The 22,263-nt window shown below is 51.4% G+C and overlaps 1 protein-coding gene across 10 annotated transcripts in view; it reads right to left on the reverse strand.

Annotated features, from left to right (window-relative positions):
- CSF1R (colony stimulating factor 1 receptor) overlaps positions 1-22,263 on the reverse strand; it is a 76,314-nt gene that overhangs the window by 10,677 nt on the left and 43,374 nt on the right. For 8 of the 10 annotated variants that reach the window (XM_055558399.1, XM_055558371.1, XM_055558391.1 and 5 more), the window contains 10 exons: positions 20,526-20,759; positions 15,441-15,698; positions 14,724-15,008; positions 12,529-12,665; positions 11,709-11,868; positions 7,206-7,392; positions 4,393-4,508; positions 4,140-4,260; positions 3,877-4,064; positions 2,181-2,296 (listed from right to left, as the gene is read on the reverse strand). In XM_055558399.1, the coding sequence (XP_055414374.1) occupies positions 2,181-2,296; positions 3,877-4,064; positions 4,140-4,260; positions 4,393-4,508; positions 7,206-7,392; positions 11,709-11,868; positions 12,529-12,665; positions 14,724-15,008; positions 15,441-15,698; positions 20,526-20,574 (1,617 nt within the window). In that variant the 5' untranslated portion in view covers positions 20,575-20,759. The remainder of the gene's footprint in view (positions 1-2,180; positions 2,297-3,876; positions 4,065-4,139; positions 4,261-4,392; positions 4,509-7,205; positions 7,393-11,708; positions 11,869-12,528; positions 12,666-14,723; positions 15,009-15,440; positions 15,699-20,525; positions 20,760-22,263) is intronic. The other 2 variants (XM_055558420.1, XM_055558422.1) reach the window with 2 other exon arrangements.

Raw genomic sequence — 22,263 nt, forward strand, 5'->3', positions numbered from 1 at the left:
TGTCCCCCTGGAGGTGGGCGAGCAGTGCCCGACAACCACTTTGGGCGTGTAGTCAAGGAGATGCCCAACCTCAGACAGCCCTCCAATCCCAAAATGTGTGAGCAAACTTAGCTTCCCCAGCCAACTTCCTCCTGGGCCCAGCGTGTTCATCGTCCAGTCTGAGCGCTGTCCAAGCCCAGGATCTTGCTGAGTGTCCCACAGCCTGCAGTCTGCCAGTCAAAAGGTCTCATGGCCAGTGTCAGAGGTGGACCCAGATCCCTGAAGACTTGACCTGGGGCCCCAGATTCTGGAGGCTGCGCTCAGAGCTGCGCCCTCATGCTGGGTGCCGATATGCACCGAGCACCCTGTGTGCCTCTGGGCACCCCCGACACAGCATCCGCCTGTCTACTCCAAGTCCTCAGCTTACACTAAAACCCCCAAGGCAGGTGCAGGGAAGAAAAGGCAGCAAGAGGCTCACAGGTGCGCTATTCATTTGTAACTCACTTCATTCTGTTGTTCACATCTCCTGAACCTTCAGGATGGGGTCCAGACCTCCAACGTGCCCCACCTGCAGCCTCTTCCAGGCATCAGTGTTTCCGGTGCTCCCCGTGGTCTTCCCCACTCTTTGTGCACACTGCCCTCTCCCCAGAGACACCCTTGCCCTGAATCTCCTCTTCCCCTGGCTGCCTGCCCCATGCTCCATGGCCAGTCTCACCCACGCCATGCCGCCGCCTCCAAGCAGACTCCTTTCCCTGCCAGCCAGAAACCATCCCTTCACTTTTGGCCTGCCGCAGCCTTCTAGCCTGGCCCTGTCAGTGCCCAACCACACCGGAAATGGTCTTTCATATAGACAGGCAGTGCAGCTAAATGGTGGAGACCGTGGGCTCTGGGGTGGGAAGCAATTAGGATTCTTGAGCAGGTCCTTCAACCTTGCTAAGCCCATTTCCTTACTGTAGAATGCTGACTGCTCTAGTCCCTGCCTCCAGATTGTCGTGAGGGTAAAATAAGATGACTTCATGTTTTGCAAAATGGTTTAGAAAATGACTGTTTCAAAACCAACCTCTGCCCCTGGCCAGCTGTAGACTAGGGCATCTGTCTCAACCTCTTGGAACCTTAGCTTCCAACTCTGTAAAATGGGATTAGTGATACTACCCACATGCCATGGTTGCTGAGGGCGGTAAATGAGAGGATACAGGTAACACATGTCATAAAAATGCCCCTAAAATCACTGCTCAATCACCGATTGAGCACTCAAAGTGACAGGCAGGGCACTAAACGTCAAAGTGCAATTAACAGCAGACTTGATTCGTAATAATATCAAATAATGAAGAGGAGGGGCTTCCCAGGTGGTGCTAGTGGTAAAGAACTCGCCTGCCACTGGAGGAGACATAAGAGACCTGGGTCAGATCCCTAGGTGGGGAAGATCCCCTGGAGGACAGCATGGCAACCCACTCCAGTCTTCTTGCCTGGAGAATCCCATGGACAGAGGAGCCTGGCGGGTCGCAAAGTCAGATACAACTGAAGCAACTTAGCACGCACACTGAAGAGGATGGGGACTTCCTTGCAGTCCAGTGGATAAGAATCCACCTTCCAGTGCAGGGGACGTGGGTTCGATCCCTAGATGGGGAACTAAGATCCCACACGCCACGGAGCAACTAAGTGGGCATATGAAAGTGTGAGTAAGCCCATGCACCTCAACTAGAGAAGCCTATGGGTATCCAAAGAGCTGGTGTGCCACAGCTAAGACCTGAAACAGCTAAATACATATTTTTAAAAAATAATGAAGAGGATGATGATGATCAGGCCTTCCCTCCACTAACTCACCTGCCACCTGACAGAGACACAGGCCTGGCCCCTGGGGCCCCTCTTGTGCCCCTGAAAGCCCCAGCTGGGAGAGGATCCCACCTTCACCCTCTCCTGACTTCCCACGGCTCTCCTGGTAGCATCTTTCCTCTGTAATCCACGCCCTCACTTTCATGGTAGCAGCCATTTCCTGCACGAGACAGCGAAGCCTACGAGAGCAGAACCCCAGCGGCTTGAGTCTTGACTCACACAGCCACTCACACTGACATACAGCAGGCGCCCACTGGAGAGCTCTGGTCGTGAATGGCCAGCCGCCGGGTGAGTGGTTGTGCCGGGTGGACCCGCGCGGCCCGCTGGTGCTGCCCCGGCTCTGGCTGCCCCGCCCCACCCCAGCTCACCTGCTTGTACTTGTAGAAGAGCAGCAGCAGCAGCAGCAGCAGCAAGGCCATGATCGACATGCAGGCCACCAGCACTGGTGTGAAGAGGGGCTCATCGCGGGGCTGCATGGAGGCTCCTGCACGGAAGGGCGGACAGGGCCGTGAGCCGGCCCAAGGGGCCTTTGAGACCCTGGGCCCCACTGGAACAGGCCCGTGGCCTGGAACACGGGAGATGCCCCCGAAATTCTTGCTGATTGAACAAAGTATCCTCTCAGTAGGAAGCCTGCAGACCCTCCCCCAGCCAGGGGCAGGGAGGAGCCCCCTCCTGCCCTGCTCATGCCCAGCTCCAAACCCTGCCCAGACTCACAGCCTCTGCAGCCGGGGGAGCCCCTCAGATCACGCAACCCACCCCCTGCCTGTGTAAGAAGCCTCTGGGGCTCAGCCATGACTTGAACCCTCCCCCAATGTGGAGGCTCATTACCTACACCTCTGGCCAGCTTGGACGGAGAGACCTTCTGGACTGAAATCTGCCTCCCCAGGAGGTCCCTGTAGCATCCCCGAGTGCCCTCTGGTACCACACGGCTCTCCGAGAGTCTGAAAGCCAGGCTCATGGACCCAGGTCTCCTCTTCCCACATCAGTAGCCCCAGTTCCCTTGATGCGTTGGGAAGGACCTAATTTCCACCCCCTAGCCAGATCAGCAGCATGAACCTGAGACTCAGCCTCACTTCTACCTCTTATAAGGTGTGAGAGCAAGCCTGTGACTTCTCCCAAAGCCTCAGGTTCATCACGCCCCAAGAGGGAAGGTAGGCTGCACTAAAGCAACTTCCTGGGGTTGGGCGAGTGCACTGAAATAGTGTCTGCAAGGCGCTTGGCACGATGCCTGGCACAGTGTAAGCCTTCAGCAACATGTTGGCTTTCTTATTTGTAATATAGGACCACCAGCTTGGGACACAGCTGCCAGGGCAGCGCGTGTGGAACTGGGACTCCAAGGCTAGGAGGAGCCCCTTGGAGCCAGGCGGAAGCCCCAGTCTGTCCTCTCTGGGCCTGGCACACAGTGGGTGCCGAACCTGCTTTTCAGAGGCCCGAGGGTGCTGTGGCCCTGTACAGTCTTGGGCCTCTCAGAATCAGAGAACTCACCCACATGCAGCCTTTGTGCAATGCAGAGGGATGAGTCTTCCTCCAGACAAAGCTGCTGTGGCAGTTGCCCCCACCCTCACGCACAGCGCCCCGGGGGGATAGGACTGTCTCTGACGGAAGGGAGTCTGGGAAGGATGGGAAAGGCCGGAGAGGCTGGCCCTGGGTTGGGGGCGGGGCCTGTGTTCATTAGTCGCCTGTGCCCGTCACTCTAAGCCCGGGGGAGGCCCTGCTCCCCTGTGAGTCTCAAATGCACACCTGTGAACTAATGAGTCAGCTCAAGCGCAGGAGTAAGGGCAGAGGGGCCAGATCAGGCTGCCGCTGCTTCAGGCTGCTTTCTGTCTAGATCTCTGCTTCCCCTCTGCCCTTCTCCCCCTACTACTTCCAGCCCTCTGGGTTCTAGACTGCCCATCTTGCTGCCTTTGGTCACAAGGGGCCTAGAGTCACACATGGAGAGCTAGACTCGGTATGGCTGGGATCTGCTCGGCACTGAAACTCTGGCCCTTGGCTCCCAGGAGTGGCTGGGGATAGTTCCCTGGGCACCCCTCCTGTCGCAGCCTGGAGCAGGGGTCCAAGGCTCACCTACGGAGATGGGCCCCAAGGCCCCGGAGGTGTTCCCCATGCTGTTCTGGGCCCTGCACTCGTACGTCCTGTTGTGTTCCAAGGTCCCAGGGGTCAGCAGGCTCTGGACGGTCACTTTGTGGAAGGGCTCCTGGTGCAGGACGTCAGGGTTCGGCTCCTCCAGGACCAGCACGTGGGTCTTATCACATCTGGGAAGCACAGAATGTGGTCAGAGCTTTGGGGTGCCCAGCCCCTGAGCCCAGGTGAGGAGGGAAGTCACTTACCTGTTGGTGTGGCTGCTGCACTGCACCCACGTCACATTGGGCTGGGGGTACCCGGAGGCTTCACAGAGCAGGGCTTTAGAGCCATTGGAGAGGGTCCACATGACTTCTACCTCCGGGGGGTCTGAGGTAGAGAGGGCCTGAGTCTCCTCGCCTGACCGCCCACCCTGAGCCTTCTCTGCCCCAGCCCAACCTCCCCCAGCTCGTCTATCTCGGCCGCCCCAGGGACCCTGTGTCCCCAAGCCCTTCTACTCACATAGGAGGGTGAGTTCAAAGGTCAGGGTATCCTCGCCTCTGGCGTTTCTAGCCTGGAAGGAGTAGAGGCCGGCCTCGGAGGGCTTCAGGCGAGGCAGGGTGAGCTTGGAGGTGTATCTGTGTGGGAGGAGCAGACCGTCTTGGGTGAGGACAGAGGGTTCCGACAACCACCTTAGAGGGGGTGGTTTTATTTTTGGTCGAGGGTCTGGGGCACGAAGGCCTTGGCTGAGCCAGGTACCCAGCCTGGGTCCACTGAGACATGGAAGAACCACCAACCCGATTTCCTGAATTGCCTCTCTCATCCTCAAAGCACTTTGGTTCTGAGGTTTAGTGGAGGCAGCGTGTACAGTGCCAGTGCGGGGAGAAGCCCGCAAGCCTCACTGAATGTATCTACCTTCACCACCTTCACTGGGCTAAACAGTCCTCGCTGAAAATGCCAGTACCTGGTCAGCTTCTATCCCCCAGGAGGGGCTTTGGGAGGGAGGGAGGCAGGAAGCAGCCAGGGGGCTCCAGTCCTAGCATTGCCATTTCCCAGCTGTGTGGCCTTACGCAAGGATACGTACCCTTTCTGTCCCTTTGCTTGTTTTTCTGTGAGCGTGAGGGATCTGTATTCAGAGAGCCTGACTCATTGCAGACACTTGCCCCTTCATTGGAAAATACCTGCAGCCATTACTAGACTAAAACCCATGGTGTTTACTCAGCCAGTTCGTTGGCATATAGAACCCCTCTACATGTGTCAATTCTTGAGATAACTAATACCTGCTTCTTAAACTGAAAGAATTTAACTTTTTGCATGAGTCCAAATCACCACGATGAACACACCTATCACACGGGCTCAGTTTGGTGCCCTGTGCTGAAAGGCCCCAGATTACCGAGTTCAAGGGCACCTCTCTGGTTCTTTTCCACAGTGTCCCTATTGCTTACAGACCCCTGAAACATATCCATGGATCGGCCCCCTTCCAGGTGTCTGCAGACTCCAGTTCAGAACTTCTCCTTTAGATGAGAGGAAGCTAGAAATCCTGGCTGGAAAGGACAAGAAAGGAACTAGAAGAAGAAGATGAGGACAAAGGAACATCTTTGTTGATTCTGTTGATCAACAAACAAGAATCCAGGAATCAAAGAGGTTTGGGCTTCCAGAGCTAGAAAGAGAACTCTAGAGAGTTTGGGAGTTGGAAGATGTCCAGGGATTATCTACCATAGAGATGGCAACAGGTCTCCTCTCATGAGCCAATTATGATGGAAATATAGCCTGAAGACTGTATTGAGAAGGACTCTGAGGCTGTATTTAGACATCGCAGGAAATGATTCGTAACTGAATTAGGGCTGTTCATCACAGTTGTGAGAGAAGATGTGATTGCATGTGACCCACATTTTTGCTGTCTTTAATGGACCTGTACTCTCTCATTCAAATGGTAGAGGAATAAAGAAGATGTGGTATGTATATACAGTGGAATATTACTTAGCCATAAAAGGGAATGAAGTTGGGTAATTTTTAGAGATGTGGCTGGACCTAGAGACCGTCATAGAGAGTGAAGTTAGTCAGAAAGAGAAAAATAAGTATCGTATATTAACACATACATGTTATATCTGAAAAAATTGGTATAGATGATCTTATTTATAAAGCAGAAATAGAGACAGACATAGAGAACAAACGTGGATATCAATGGGGGAAAAGGGAGATGGGATGAATGGGGAGATTGGGATTGACATATATACATTGTTGATACTATGTATAAAATAGGTAATTAATGAGAGCTACTGTATAGCACAGGGAACTCTACTCAATGCTCTGTGGTCATGACCTGAATGGGAAAGAAGTCCAAAAAAGAGGGGATATGTGTATACATACAGATGATTTGCTTTGCTGCACGTGGTAACTAACAGCACTGTGAAGCAGCTATGGATGGAGTGTGCCCACGCTCAGCTGTGTCTGCCTCTGTGACCCCAGGGACTGTAGCCCACCAGGCTCCTCTGCCCATAGGATTTTCCAGGTAAGAATACTGGAGTGGGTTGCTGTTTCCTTACTCCAGGAAAAATTTTAGAAATAGAGCAGGGTAGAGAAATGATTATTTTCACACTTGTTATCATTGTTCCTCCTTAGGGAAAAAACTCTTGTTTAGAAACTGCCTGGTTAGGTCACTTTGGGCAGGAAAGTAAGACCCTGAGGAGAAAGTCCACAGGAGACAAAAAGACATTTCTAAAATGCTCTGCATGTAGAGTACTCAGGACTCTGGGACTGGAGGGTGGGGGCGTGCACAGGCAGACAGACCTTCATAAGAAGAGTTTTGATCCAGTGGAGAAGAGTAGCTGGTGAGAAATTCTCAGGGGTGGATGGCCGCAGGTTTTTAAAGAACTTTCGATGTATCTGTGACTGAGAGATATTAATTCCCTCTAGTCCCCCAAACCTGTGTGTGTGGCTCTAGATATCTCGTGCAATTGCCATCAGGAGTGTGACTCTGAGTGGAAATCATGGGGATGACCTTCTGCATTTGGATTAGTCACAAAAGAGGAGAATGAATAAGCTCAGGAGACCTTGGGTGACCGTCAGAATGCACACACCCAAGAAAGGATAGAATTCTTGAGGACGTCATTTAATTTCCCAAGGATACAGCACAAAGGGTATGCTAATTTCATCTACATCTCAAACACAGATGACTGATGTTGAGGCTCTACATAGTCAAGAACACTGAGCCCTAGAAATGGGAAAGGGCTCACCCCCTAGTCAAGGTTGAGACAGGACCCAAGTGTGCTGACTCTCTTAAAGTGTTCTCTGTCTGGCTGTGGGCCATGCAGATGGGAGCTAGTGGGTGGTACCTGTATGTGTTGTTCGTGGTTTCAAAGTTGAGCTTGGGCTGGGAACCAAAGAAGGGACCCTCATAGGTCCAGTTGAAACTTTGCAGGCTTGGGTAGGCCTCCACCTTGACTCTGAGTTCAAGCTTCTCACCCACGGCCACCTCTTGGAGGAGGTTCTGCTCAGAGGTTAAGTTCAAGTAGGCACTGTCTGGGAAGCAGAATGCACAGAAATCTGGAATGAGTGGGAAGATGTCTGTCTGTGTGTTCATTTGGTGATCCACCTGTGGAGCCAGTCTTTCAGCTGGACCCTCCCTGAGTACCTAGCTTGTGCCAGTCACACAGACCCGACCTGTAGCCAAAACTTGCCCTCTCTCATCTTTTTCCCACTACTCCCACCCCTCTCAAAAGCCTTATCTCCAAGTTCCTGAAAGAACCTGGGCAAATTCCTATCTTCCTTGGCACCTCTACCTCTTTTTTTATGTAATAAAGAGATTAATAGAATATATCTATCTTGTTATAACTGTATAAAATGTTTTCTAGCAGCTAAAAATGTCCCCCTTTCTGGAAGTAGTTTATATTTCCCCCTTTTCTGGTAGAAGTTTAATCAACGCAACTTCCATATCCAGTTCTAAAGTGGGCATGTGACCCAGGCCAACCAATCAGGGTAATCTGTGCCCTTTGGATCGTGATTGGTTGCGGGTAGGAATGAGTGAGTCCATGGCACTCATTCCTATGGTTTCTGTTGGAACTGGAGGAAAAGAGAAGCTTTCATTCCACTGGGGTTTCCAAGCTTGGTGCTGCCCCACAAGAAAAATATAGAGCCAAGGGTTGGAAAACAATAGTTTCTTGTCCACATCTGAACATCAAAATCCAACTGTCCCAGAAGCTCATAACCATGTTTTATTTTGTTTTGCTTTAGCTATAAGGCCAATAAAATCCTCTTTTGGTGAGGTCTGTTTGAGTTGATTTCTGCTACTTATACCTGAATTCTCCAGTATTCTTGCCTGGAGAATCCCATGGACCGAGAAGCCTGGTAGGCTACAGTCTACGGGGTCGCAAAGAGTTGGACACGACTGAGCGACTTCACTTTCACTTTCACTTTATGCCCATGTAGCCATGGCCCCTCTTCCTACTCACATGTGCACACACAGACACACACACAATTCTCCACCCATCTTAGTGTTCTCATATCCTCAGAACACCCCACAGTAGTGCCAACCTGGGCTCTTTGCTCAAGTCATTTCCTCCACCAGGAACCCCATATTCTTCCTTTCTTCTATTTAGATCCTTCTCATTCTCTAAGACTCCCCCACCAGAGAGACTCCATCCATCACTCCAGGGTAAAGGAGTACTCCCTCCTCTGGATTTGTTTTGCTTTTTTAAAAACTGAGGTATAGTTGATATATAATATTTGATAAGTTTCAGCTATCCAACATAGTGATTCACAATTTTTAAAAGTTATATTCCATTTAAAGTTGTTAAAAATGATTAACTATGTTCCCTGTGTTGTATAACACATCCTTGTAGCTTATTGATTTTATACATAAAAGTTTCTACCTCTTAATCCCCTGCTGCTATATGCCACCCCCCGACCTTCCCTCTCCCCACTGGTAACCCCTAGTTTGTTCTCTGTGAGTCAGCCTCTTTTTTGTGATATTCATTAGTTTGTGGTATTTTAAATTTTTAAATTTATTTATATTTAAAGGATCTTTTCCCCAAGTTTTACTTATTTTAAGTTTTTGGCTGCATCCTGCAGCGTGTGGGATCTTAGTTCCCCAACCAAAGATTGAACCCACAGCCCCTGCATTGGAAGGTGAAATCTTAACCACTGGACCAGAAGAGAAGTCCCTTTGTGGTATTTTTAAGATTCTACATATAAGCAATATTGCATAGTACTTGTCTTTCTCTGTCTGATTTATCTCACTTAGCAGGATACCTGCTGCGGCCCTTTGAGACTGTACAGTCATTAGGCACCACATCCACACTACTTCGGGCTTCCCTGGTGGCTCAGTTGGTAAAGAATCTACCGGCAGTGCAGGGGACCCGGGTTCAATTCCTGGGTTTGGAAGACCCCCTGGAGAAGGAAATGGCAACCCACTCCAGTATTCTTGCCTAGAGAATCCCATGGACAGAGGAGCCTGGCGGGCTACAGTCCACGGGGTCGCAAGAGTCAGACACGACTTAGCGACTAAACCACCACCACCACTCCACTTCATGCATCTGGTCCTCCCTTTAGGTAGCTGTCTTCTCTCTCCAGGCTTGTGAGCTTTGAGGGCAAGGCTGTTTTCTTGTCTCTTTCTCCCTTAGTTAGCCAGCCAGCCATTCATTCATCCAAACTCCAACCGCTTCCCATCACCTCCACCATATCCCTCCCTAATCAAGCCACCATCACCTCTGGCTCAAACTAGTAGCAGGAGTTTCCTAACAGTTTTCTGGCTTCTACCCTCGTCTCCCAATAGACAGTCCTCAACAAAGCACCAGAAAGCCATATTACATCTTGCTACCCTCAAGTTAGATCATGTCACTCCTTTGCTCGAACCCTCCAATGGTATCCCCTCTCAAGAAAAGCCCAGGTCTCACGCTGGCCTCCCAAGACCTTCTCCTTCACCTCTGATGTCATCATGTACTACATTTGCTCTCAAGCTCCACCCAGCCACACCGGCTGACTTACTCCTTGCATATGGTGAGCTTGGACCCACCTTAAAAATACTGCTTGCCCTCTGTCTGCAGCTCTCTTCTCCAAGATTCTACATGGCATGGTCCTTCACCAACTTCGAGTCCTTGCTCAAATGTCAGTTTCCCAGTAAGTCTTCCTTGATGATCACCCAATTTTAAGCTGAAAATCCTACCCAATTGTCTTTTTCACAATTTATTTTGCTTATCGCTTGTCTTCTCCCAACTAGAATACAAACTCCATGTGGGCAGGACATTTTCTCTCTCATTTGTAACTGGATCCCCCGCATTAAAAAGGATCTAGCAGGAAGAGTGAAGGAAAACAACATCCGTTGACTGACTACTGTAGGTCTGCACTACAAAACGGATAGGATTAGAATCCATAACTGGGAGACAGTTCACTGTTCTCTCCTGCTTTAGCCCTCAGAGCTGCTGGCACAGGATGGGCCCACAACAGCGCTTAGGTGCTCCTGCAAGCCTGATGTATTACTTGTTCTGTGAGGGTAATGATTCTTAGGCTCGCCCTCCCGCCTCCCCTCAGGCTCCCAGCTTAATACATGAGGTGTGGCCAAACTGAAAGCACTCTGAACCTGTCCCCACCCTGAAGAAGCTGCCCTCTGCTCCGGATTCTCAGCCCAGTGACTGTCGCTGCCTCCTCCCCAATCAGTCTGGTCATCTTGGCTCCTTTCTGCTTTGTCCCAGCAGCCATTGTCCCGCCTAGATTGTTTTGGATAACAGACTCTCCGGGGTCCCCACCATAATCCAGCACCCTTCACCATCTCTGGCCTGGAACACCACGTTAACTGCCCTGATGGGCCTCCAGCCTCGAGTCTCCTATCCAAGCCACATGACACAGGGCAGAGCTTTCTCAAATGACATCTCCTCAGGCATGCTGAGCATTTACTCTGTGCCAGGCCCTGCCCTAGTTAGTTCTGATACATTCAATGAATTCTCAGAGCAAACCTATGAGACACTTACTGTTAGGATCCCTATTTTGCAGATGGGGAACGAGTTTAAGCAACCTACCTATGTCATTGGTGGAGGCAGGCTGGAATGTGGCTCAGGACCGCGGGCTCCTGGCCACCACTCCTGCATCCTCTCTGCCATCTGATCCCATCACTCTCCTCTTAAGACCTTTGACACCCGCCCACCAGAGATGATGCAAGCTACCAGTTCAACTTGCTCTCGGATACTACCCTCTGCCCTGCTTTCCTATGACCGCCACCCCACCACCCTTCGTGTCCCTGCTGTTGTCGGTTTCTCTGGATGCCTCAGATGCTCTTGTTCTCTTTGCCTTTGAGCCTTGCATATGCTGTTCCCTCTGCTGAAGTGCTGTTCCCCTTCCCTCCCCTCCCCTCTGCCTGACTAACCCACCTCCATTCTTCTGGTCCCAGCTTAGAGTCCATTTAGCCCAAGCCTTTGTTGGGGAGTCCCCCTTGGTGTTCCCAGGACACCTCAGGCTTCTTGCATGCCCACCCAGGGTGCCTGCTGTCTATTCACATGCCCATGTGATGTGAGTCCCAGGCATGCAGGAATGAATGAATGAGTGAACAGCAAAGTCCAGGAGGGACCTACTGGACATCAATCCCAAAACACAACAAAATGATGCTGGAATGAGATGCAGCCGTGCACTGTGGGACCTCCAAGGTGGGAGAGAGGGAGGACTCTGAGAATCAATCAGAGGGCTGACACAGACATGGCTCCTTAGCCAGGCTGAGAAAAGGGGGATTCTAGCGAGCTATTCCAACAGTGTCTACTCCTTTTTTTAACATCAGCTCCCTCTTTCTCAATCCCCATATGCACCCCCTCGCCCCAGGATCCGTGCTGACCCTCCACGACCCCGATGCTTACCTACCACCCGGAAGACCATGGAGGTAGTGTGGACGCCGCGGGCATTGGTGGCCACACAAGTGTAGTTGCCAGCATCTTGGAAGCCTACGTGATCGAGTTCGAGGGTCAGGACTTTTTGATAACGGTTGTCACGGAAGTCGGATTGTTGAGAGATTGCGAGCTGCATCCAGAAGGAATAGAAATGGTATACAGAGGTCATTTAGGAATTAGAAAGAGCTGGGTTCTAATTCTCAGCCTTTAAGGATTACTATGTGCCTTTCCTTGGGCAGGGACTGAACTGTAAGCCTCCGTTTCTTCATCTGCAAATTGGGACTGACACTGGCCCATGCTTCTAGGGTTGTAGTGAAGAGTGAGTGAGATGGAGAATGCAAATGGCATAGGGCTATGCCTGGCATGCCGAAGGCATGGGGAGGAAGTATGTTCTTAGAAGTGGCCTAATGCCATTTCCTCCTGAGAAAACTCCCTCTTCCTCTCTCTAGAGTTTTTCAGAAATAATCCTTACATTCATGGGCCTCAGAGGTGGCCTTGGAACCTCTTGCAAAGTCAGAATTGAGCTGACATGTGCCTCTTGTCTACAGGCTAGGGCAAAGGTCATGGGTCAAGGGGGTGGAATCCTGCCTCCTCCCTCTCCCATCACAATGTGCAGATGCAGGAGCCTGAGACTTGCTTCTGCATCATCTACTGACCAGCAGTGAGACCTTGGGTGAGTTACTCCCCTCTCTGGTCCTGAGCTATGCCCTCAGCTCCCAGTGCCAGCTTGAGGTGGGGCCTGGAGTGCCAGGAGGACAGGCAGGACCCCACCCCCTCCCCAGGTACTGACTTTTGTGTCTCCACGTTGAAGGAAGACGTCAAAGTTGACATCAACGTCACTGGCTGAGCACACGATCTTGGCAGTCTCCCCTTGAATCCGCACCAGCTCTTCAGGCTCCAATGTCAAGGTCGGCGGTCCTGGGATGACTGAGGTCAGGGGAAGGCACCCATGAGCACCTAGGCCAGAGCTGCCACTCTGCTTCCTGCCATGGGCCCAGGCTCCCTTCCCAAATCCTGGGAGGCAGCCATGGCACCTCAGTTTTCCCCGCAACAAGTCCCATCTCCTAAATGCACCTTGAAGAGTCCCCTTGGCTCCATCACCAGCGCCTCTCCCCAGTCACACCCTTCCCCTCTGCTCTGGACTCCTGCAGCCACCTGGAAGGCCTCCCTGCTTCCTCACAGCAGCCAACTGTGAGGCCAACAGCAGCCAACGTCAGCTCCTTACAAGGAAGATTGGATCACGCTCCTCTCTTGTGCTAACATTCAGCGGCTTCTCATCACTCAGACTAAAAGCTGCAGTCCCTCGTACCTCCCCAGACCCTGCTCCCAACCTGTATGCACTTGCCATCCCTCACCGCTCTGCAGCCACGTGGCCCCTCCCACCCAAAGACGTGCCCTTGCCCTTCCCTTTGGGAATGCCTGATCCACGCAACAACCACACTTCGACTGGTTGTTCTCATCCTTCACATCTTCAGGTCAAACATTCCTCAGAGGGGCCTCCTGTCGCAGGTTAGCTGAATTAGCTTTGGGCTTCCCAGGTGGCTCTAGTGGTAAAGAACCCACCTGCCAATACAGGAGACATAAGAGACTTGGGTTCGACCCCTGGGGCGGGAAGATCCCCTGGAGGAGGGCATGGCAACCCACTCTAGTATTCTTGCCTGGAGACTCCCATGGATTCCCCTACCCATATCTCTTCAGCTTGGTTTCTTGTTCATCACATTTATTTGCTTTCTCTCTCATCTGTCATCAACAGTAAATGAAGGTGGTATCCCTAGTGTGGTATGCCTAGTTTAGGCACAGCTAACCCAGTGCCTAAAACATAGCAGTCGTGGTTTAATCGCTCAGTCATGTCCGACTCTTGCCACTCCATGGCCTGTAGCCTGGTAGGCTCCTCTGTCCACGGGACTCTCCAGGCAAGAATACTGGAGTGGGTTGTCATTTCCTTCTTCAGGGGATCTTCTTGACCTAAGAATCGAATCCAAGTCTCCTGCACTTCAGGCAGATTCTTTACCAACTGAGCTATGAGGGAAGCCCTAGCCTATGAATTAACATCTCTGGCTGTGGCTGTTGTTGAAAGATAACCTAACTCCATTTTTCAGGGTCAGATGTTAAGGAGTGCACTCATGTCACAGAGTCATGGTGAAACGAGGGCCCTGGGATCCCTCTGCAAGGTGGGCTGCAGGGAAAGGTGCTGCCTGGCTCCTCTGCACACAGAGTGGGTTCCCTTGGCTTCCTGGACAGGTTTTGTGGGCTCAGGGCACAGGCCCTTGGGCCAGCCCTGCCACTCGGACCCTGGCCTCATTACACATGCTTGCTTCCTGTCTCAGGCTCAGATTCTGATCCTGGGGGTCCTGCTAACTCACACCAGTCCTCCCAGAAACCAGAATCCATTTACCAGCCCAGCAGAAACAAGGGGGGAGCAGACAGAAGAGAGACTTCAACACACTGATGCCGATGCCGAGGCGTCCCATGCACCTGCCATCATGACACCCCATGGTGTTGCTCACGGTTCCCCCCCTCTCCTGCGTTCAGCACCCAGCACCTGGTGCGCCCCGAGTAGGAATCCATGTCTGAAGGGGTGGGAGAGCTTTGGGCCCTCCTTCCATTCCTGGAACATCTGAAGCCTGTTCCCAGCTCACGACTGTGGACCTGCTGTTTCCTCTGCTGTTTCCACCTTCTCATAATGCACATTTCCACTCAAATAAAATGTCACTCTCTCCACGAGCTCCCCACGCCCACACATTCTATTCCACCACCCAGTTCAATGCTTTTCATAGCCTATTTCACGACCTGAGACTACCTTGCCCAGTTGAGTTATCAGCATACATGTGGTCTGCCTCCCAGTACCTCACACTTCATGGTCTTGCTTCAGCAGGTGCCCCATGGATGAAGCAGGCACGACTGGAAGGAAGAGGTGAAACGAAGCACCCACCCTTACTTCCCCTCCGCCAGGCACCAGCTCTCAAGTCGTCCCTGTCCACGCACCTTTCTGAACTTTAAGCCGGATGCTGAGGGACTTCACCACCCTGCCAGCCACCAGAACGCTGCACTCGTAGTCCTGGCTCTCAATGAACTTGGCCTTGTGAATGGTGAAGCCGTACCAGGGCGAGAAGGAGTACCTGGTTTGGCGCAAGACAGACCGGCCGCGCACCCGCACCAGCGAGACGCCGGCCTCCAGTGCCGGGTTGGTGAGCAGACAGGGCAGCAGCGCGTCCTGACCCTCCAACACCGTCACTTCCTCGGCCAGGACCCTCCAGGGCCGAGCAGGGTCTGGGGAGCATGGAGATACAGGGTTACAAAGGCCCCCCCTCCGCCAGGCTAACCGGTCCCTGGACATTGGTGACGGAGAAGCTCAGAGATGCTGTTCATTTGCCTGAGGTCACATAATACCAGGGAAGCTCAACTGATGCTTGGGGGCTCTGGGGCAGGTCCAGCCCCACTATTTAATGCTGTGTGATCTTGGGCAAATGACTCAGCCTCTCTGAGCATCTAGAAAATGGGCAGAAACAAGAACCTTCTCACAGGGTTGTTGTGAGGAATGAAATTAGAAGCACTGCCACAGGTCCTTGTTCGTGGCAGGTTCTCAGTAAATGTGGAGTTGGCTTATTATGATGGCTCGGGTCAGGGCCCAGCCCTCTTGGCCGTTCTTGGTGGGCCTTGCTGGGCTAGTCCAGCAAGGGGGAGGGGGCTCATAGTCCTCACCTTTGACGTAGAGGTGGATAGTAGCAGTGCCCGCCAGGGGGTCTCCAAGCTCAGTGCAGTGGTACGTTCCCGTGTGTAGGAAGGTGGCATTGTTTGTGGTGAGGATGCTTCTGGGGGTGTCAGAGTCCAGAGTCCAGTAGGGGGAAATGGGGCCATCCCACTTCACGCTGCCATTGCTCATACATCGCAAGGTCACCGCTGTGCCTGGCTCCACCACCAGCTCAGGGCCACTGGGCTCTATCACCGGGACCCCCTGACCTGGTGATGGGAAGTGGCAGATAGAAGCGAGGGCTGAGGTGACATCCCACTGGCCATACCCTGCCTCTGAGCTGGGGGCTGCTCTGGCAGGCTGCTGCTGGTTCTGGGGTTCAGCTACAACTGCAGGACCACCTCGAACACATCCCTGCCCCTCTCCGGTGACTCACTCAGGCCCTACCCCAAACCTTCTGTGATGGACTGACATCTCTGATGTCTCTGAGAGAAGGGAACTGAGGGCTTTCTTGGCCTCCCACCCAGCCACTGTCCCGTGGGGGCTACTGCAGCCTCTGGCCTCAGTCTGCGTCATTCTCCCCAGGAGTGGACTCCTTCAGCCTGATGTAATAAATGGCCTGCATTCCTGCTACGAAGTCCAGCACCTAGCTCAAAGAAGGGGCTTCAAACAAGCAAAAGTGAAAGTCGCTCAGGCGTGTCTGACTCTCTGCAACCCCATAGACTGTAGCCCACCAGGCTCCTCTGTCCTTGGAAGAAACAAAAGAATAGAACGTTCGTGGCAAAGTGCTCTGAATTAATTCACACGAGGAAGAAGAAAAAGGGGCTTCCCTGATGGTCCAGTGAGTAAGACTCTGAGTTCCACTGCAGAGGGCACGGGTTTGACCCTTCCACGTGCCACACGATATGGCCAAAAACAAATAAAAATGCATATACCTTTAAAAAATATTTTAAAGAAATAAAAGAAGAAGAAAAGGGGTGTGGGATCTTAGCATGGCAGAGTTCGAGTCTTCTGCTGTGCCTTCTCTCATCACTGGACATCTGGTCTGTAGCACAGTGGGGAGGTTCAGAGGCTCTGTGCCTCAGTTTCCCCATATAAAATGGGGGCCAAAATTGTACCCATTTATTGGGATGTCGGGAGATTTAAATGCACAGAAAGCTTTAGAACATCACCTGTCACCAAATATAAATAACTCAGCAAAGGTTAGCCATTCTATTTACTATCTAGTCTACCCCCAGAAGCCCACCCTAACATCCCAGCACTGCTGCGTTTACTAGGGACAATCTCTTTTAAGGAAAATTTTCTTGAAGGAGAAAAGAGAACTTGAAACTCAGGCCCTCCGGGAAGAAAGCCCGTTGCCTCTGCAGTGTCAGCATTTTTCCAGGGCCTAAAATAGGGGTAAAGGAGGGAAGTGAGAGCTGATGCAAGGACTTGGAGGGGCTGCCAGGCGCCCTCCAGCCTGTGCAGGCGGAAACACATTGCTGGCACCCGGCCTAGCCCCCATTTCCACTCAGCCTGCAGTCCTTCTCCCAGGGAGGCTCTCACTTCTGCTTCCTGGCCACTGTCCCCTTTAGGGGAAAGACCCCCTCAGCCCCCGACACAGGCAGTACCACCTGCTGGGCACTGGCATATCCCAGGCTGCGGGACCCGGCTCTGCCACTGACCTGCTAGGTACCCCCCTACTGAGTCCAATCTGTCTGTCCCAGCGATGGGACCATGGACATCCCAACCCTGAAGGAACCAGGCAAATTCAGGGACTCTTCATCATCTTGCACAAAAGCTTCTTCTTAAAAAAAAAAAAGGTGTATTTATTTATTTGGCTGCATCATGTCTTAGTTTCAGCACGTGAGATCTTTCGTTGCAACATAAGTGCTCTGAAGCTGCAAGTGTGTGGGCTTAGCCGCCACGTGGCATGTGGGATCTTAGTTCCCCGATCAGGGATTGAACCCATGTCCCCTGCATTGGAAGGTGGATTCTTAACCACTGGACCACCAGGGAAGTACTGCACAAAAGCTTCTTAAATGGGTCTTTCCATTCCACTGCACCCTGCCCTCACTACAAACCCCAGAATCAGAAAGATCCTCTCTGTCAAATTATTTCAGGATGACTTAATTTATGTTTTGATTTTGTACACATCAGAGATGCGCAGGCTTCTGATCTGCATAAAGGATGGAGTGACCAGAGGAATACTGTGGAAGCCGACACCTGGGGGTTGTAGCCAGGCTTCCCTGTGCTGCTGACCCCCAGGGAGAGAGGCAAGCATCATTTTTGGCAGGCTGCTGGCAAGTCCCAACAGAGCAGGTGCTAGCCTATTACTGCTGCAGCCATGCAGGGCATCGGGGTTGGGGTGGGGGACTGGAGGGAAGAGCTTGATTGTGGACTCATGTCAGCCAGTCATCGCTCAGCCATGTTTGACTTTTTGCGATCCCATGGACTCTAGCCTGCCAGGCTCCCCTGTCCATGGGATTCTTCAGGCAAGAATACTGGAATGGGTTGCCACTTCCTCCTCCAGGGGATCTTCCTGACCCAGAGATCGAGCCCAAGTCTCTTGCATCTCCTGCATTGGCAGGAGGATTCTTTACCACTGTGCTATGCCAACCTGGGTCCAAAACTTGGCTCTACCCTGCTAACTAAGTAGGCTGCTTAACCTCTGACCCTCAGGATACTCTTTCAATGAGAACAATCCGAATTTCCACCTCTGAGACGTCCTGGGAGGATTCAAAGAGGTGATACACAACCTCTGGCTGAGTCAGCTCTCCTGTCCTGTGTTATTGCTTCATCTACTACTCTCCTAACCTCCTCTCTGATCCTGACACTCTGACAGCTGAAGTGCTAACTTTTAAAGGTCACAGCCTATGCCTGTAGCATCCCGCGGTCTCAGATTCTGTGACTCTGTATTTCGCTTCTGCCCCTGCTGGGTCTCACAGGCCTTCTCCCTCCCCCAACCCTCCCCTGTCCTCTAACTCCAGCCTCAGCCTCCTGGAAGTGTAGTCAGAGAGGCATTATCTTATTTTGTCCTGTCGTCTCGAGTACTCATGCAGGACAGGGCTGACACCCTCAGCTTCCGCTCCAGCTGCCCACTGCTGGCTTGACAGGAGGGAAGGAAAAGCTTGCTCAGGCCTTTACTCCCTGGGTGGGGGCTGGACCCCTTCTGCCCCTTCACCCCACCATCTCATCTCCCCAAACCTTCTCACCCCCTCCCGCTTGCCTGGGAGACCCCCCTCATCATCAGCTCCCAGGGTGTGCCCCCACACCCCCACCTCTCCCCCAACACATACATACACAAACATATACACACACACAAAAATAGACAAACATACACACATATACACACAAACATACACACACAAACATGCACACACATACACAAATATATACACATGCAAAAAACAGGCGTACACACACAGAGACACAAACATATACATATGCACACACACAAACATACACACACACAGCATGCCAAGGTTTGGGGCACAGCCTCCTCCTTGGCCCTGAGTCTTAGTGAGTCTCTTCTGGTCTCTAGGGTGCAGTGATTCTGTCCCCCAACTTCCTCACAACTGCCCCTCATTCATCATTGGTCTACTGAAAAAGTAGACTTCCAGCCTGCAGTCCCCATCTCTTCTTTCCTTTGAGGCGAGATGCTGGACAGCTTCTCCATCCCCCATCAGTCTCCCACAGGCATTTTCTGGGCAGGAGGATAGGACAAAGAGTGAAATAAAACCCACAAAGCTTTCTAGGATGAGGGGAATAGTGTCTATCTTAATTGAGATGGTGGGGACATAAGCATATATACTTGTCAAATCTCATCACAGGTATACTTAAGAATCAATGCTTTCTACTACACATAAATTCATCTCAACAAAAGAGGACAGACTTGCAAGCCCAGTGGAACTGACTGGGCCCAAAAAAGCCCTTCAGTGGCCATCTCCTCCTCAGGGACCAGACACACCTATTCCTCGGGGTCTTGCAGCCACAGGACTGTGGGAAGGCTGGAGATGCTGCTGCCTTCCTACCCCACCCACAGTCCCCATCCTCCCTCAGGGTTCCTCCAAATATGCAGCAAAATTTAGGGGCTTCCCTGGTGATCCAATGGTGAAGACCACACTCCCAGTGCAGGGGGCATGGGTTTGATCCCATATGCTGCACAGAGTGGCCAAAAGAACTTAACATGTGTTTGTTGGGCCGACTGTAGACACAAGTCCAGCACCCAGCCCCCAGCCTCAGTTAGGGACCCTCCTAGCAGGAGATCCTGCATCACTGATGCTGTCAGAGGGGTGGGATTCAGGTGGGGCCTGCTTCACAGCTCTCTGTCCTGAGGCCCCGCAGCCTGTGTTTGGGAGGATTTCAGCCTAGCAGACCCCCGCTGTCCTCCCCCGAGACAAGCTGCTAGCCCTGTACACTCTCGTCCCAAATTTACCTCTCCTGAGCCCTGGGCCAGAGAGGCTAACCTCTTACCTCTCCTTCTGACCTCTTGCCCAAGCCGTCCAAGGAAGGACCATTGCCTCTTCAGGCCCCTCCAAGTCACATCCTGCCTCATTCGCCTCGTGAGTCCCACACTGGCAGTGTCAGCGGAGCCACGAGGGGCTCTCAGGGCCTCTCTGCCCAGTGTAGGTCTGGACCAGGGGCACTGGCATCTCCTAGGAACTCGCTAGTCATGAAGAATCTCAGGTCACCCCTGAGACCGACAGAGTCAGAGTCTGCACTGTAACACGATCCCCGGGGGATCTGTGTGCACAGTGGGGTTTGAGGAGCATTTTGTCTGCTCCATCACCCCCCAAAACATGCTGTTGACCATTCAGTAGGCACTAAAGAGCCCTGAGGGCACAGGGATGTGTTCAGGACACATGGACAGTCACCATCTGAGCTGGGCCAGATCCACAGCCCTGGCCAGGCTGGTTCCACCCAGTTCATACCCGCTTTCCCTCCACTGCCTTTCTGGAGCAGACACCCACACACCCGCAGTCCAGGCCTGGGGAGATGAAAACGCAGAGTGGAGACCCCTAGTGAGGGGCAGAGGTTTAGAGAATCCTTCCCTTGGAACCCTGTTACAACCCTGTCCCCACCCCACACCCCCCAAGGCTTGTTTCTGCTCTTACCATGCCAAGCTGTGACCACCAGCAGGATCAGTAGGGTCCGTGGGCCCATGGCCTTAGCAGGAAAGCAGCAGGCTGATGCAGGGCTCGCGGTGGGGCAGAGAACCGGATTCTCGGACACCAGCCCTGACGGGACCAGACCCACTGGACATGTGTTCCTCTCCACTAGCACTGGATGTTTGTCTTGTTTTCCTCTTCCTCCTTCTCCTTGGGCTGATCCCCCTCTTCCTCTTTTAGCTAGGCAAGGCAACCACAGAGTTTGGAAATCTTGATTAAAAAATAAATAAAGACATGCCCCCCCAGGGGGCGGGGTTGGAGTAAGGGTAGGACTGCTAAGTTCAGAGCCCTTCCGAAGCCACCTCTAAGGGGCCCTGGGAGAAGAGACATGCCCAGTGTTAGGCAGTTGACTGTACACATGGGGGTCTCCAGAGCAGCAGGGGGCTCTTGCTAAGTGGAAAAGGAAGTTAGGTTGGTCTGGACAAGCCTGATAACAGATAGTATCAAGAAGCTTCCATTTACAGGACACTCACCAGCCAAACCTTTACATACCACTGTCCCCTTTTGTTCCCATAAAAATTTTATACAGTAGGTACTGTTATCATTCCCATTTTACAATGGGAAAATTGAGGTTCGGAGAGCTCAAACACTATAAACTTGCCCAAGGTCACATAGCTACCAAATGGAGGTGGAATTTGGATCTGGGCAACCTGAAGAGGATAAGATTGAATAGCATCATTGACTCAATGGATATAAATTTGAGCAAACATCGGGAGGTAGTAAAGGACAGGAAAGCGTTGCATGCTGCAGCCCATGAGGTCCCAAAGAGTGGACATGACTTAGCAACCAAACAACAGCAACCACCTGGCTATAGAACTGCCTTTTTCTGGACTAATTAAGTTTGTTTACTTTTACAAAGGGTTAAACTGTGCTGCTGTATTCTAAGAAAATTAGCATCTCTCTGCCACCTCTCCTGGATGCAACTGCATTTACCACTTTTAGTTGATTCTTTCAGTGCTTTTATTTCTATTCAAATGGTTATAAAATTAATTCTAGAATCTAAAAAAAAAAAATCCGCTCAATAAACATTGATCCAGGAAAATGATTAATCTTTCCATCGACTTAGAAATATAAGTATTACAAATACATTTCTGTCTTAGCAAAGTGTTTTGAACCTTTACAAATCATGAAAACAAACTAAAAGACATAGAAACTCTGACCAGACCTATAACTATCAAAGATATTCAGTCAATCAATAAAAACCACCCAACAAAGCAAAGCACTTAAAGAATTAATCCCGATTCGTCTCAAGCTCACTCAAAAGAATAGAAGATGACTGGGCTCTTCACAACTCATTCTATGAGGGCTACAGTAACTGATTCCATCAACAAAGAAGGATATCATAAGAAAACTATAGATGGATTTCTCTGATGAACCTAACTGCAAACATACTCAACCAAATTCCAGCAAACCAAACCTGACAGCATATTAAAATGATTATACACCATGATCAACTGGGATTATCCAACAAATGAAGAGGTGGCTCAGTACAAGAAAATCGACATCACAATAATAGAATGAGAGAATTTCACATGATTATCTCAACTGACACAGAAAAAAGCCTTTAATAAAATCAAACATGCTTTCATGATAAAACCCCCAAAGACTAGAAATGAAAACAAACATCCTCAAAATTATTAAAATCATATATAAAAGAACCCACAGCTAACTCAAAGATAAAACA

The sequence above is a fragment of the Bubalus kerabau genome, chromosome 1 (genome assembly GCF_029407905.1).
Source record: "Bubalus kerabau isolate K-KA32 ecotype Philippines breed swamp buffalo chromosome 1, PCC_UOA_SB_1v2, whole genome shotgun sequence".
Classification (NCBI taxonomy): domain Eukaryota; kingdom Metazoa; phylum Chordata; class Mammalia; order Artiodactyla; family Bovidae; genus Bubalus; species Bubalus kerabau.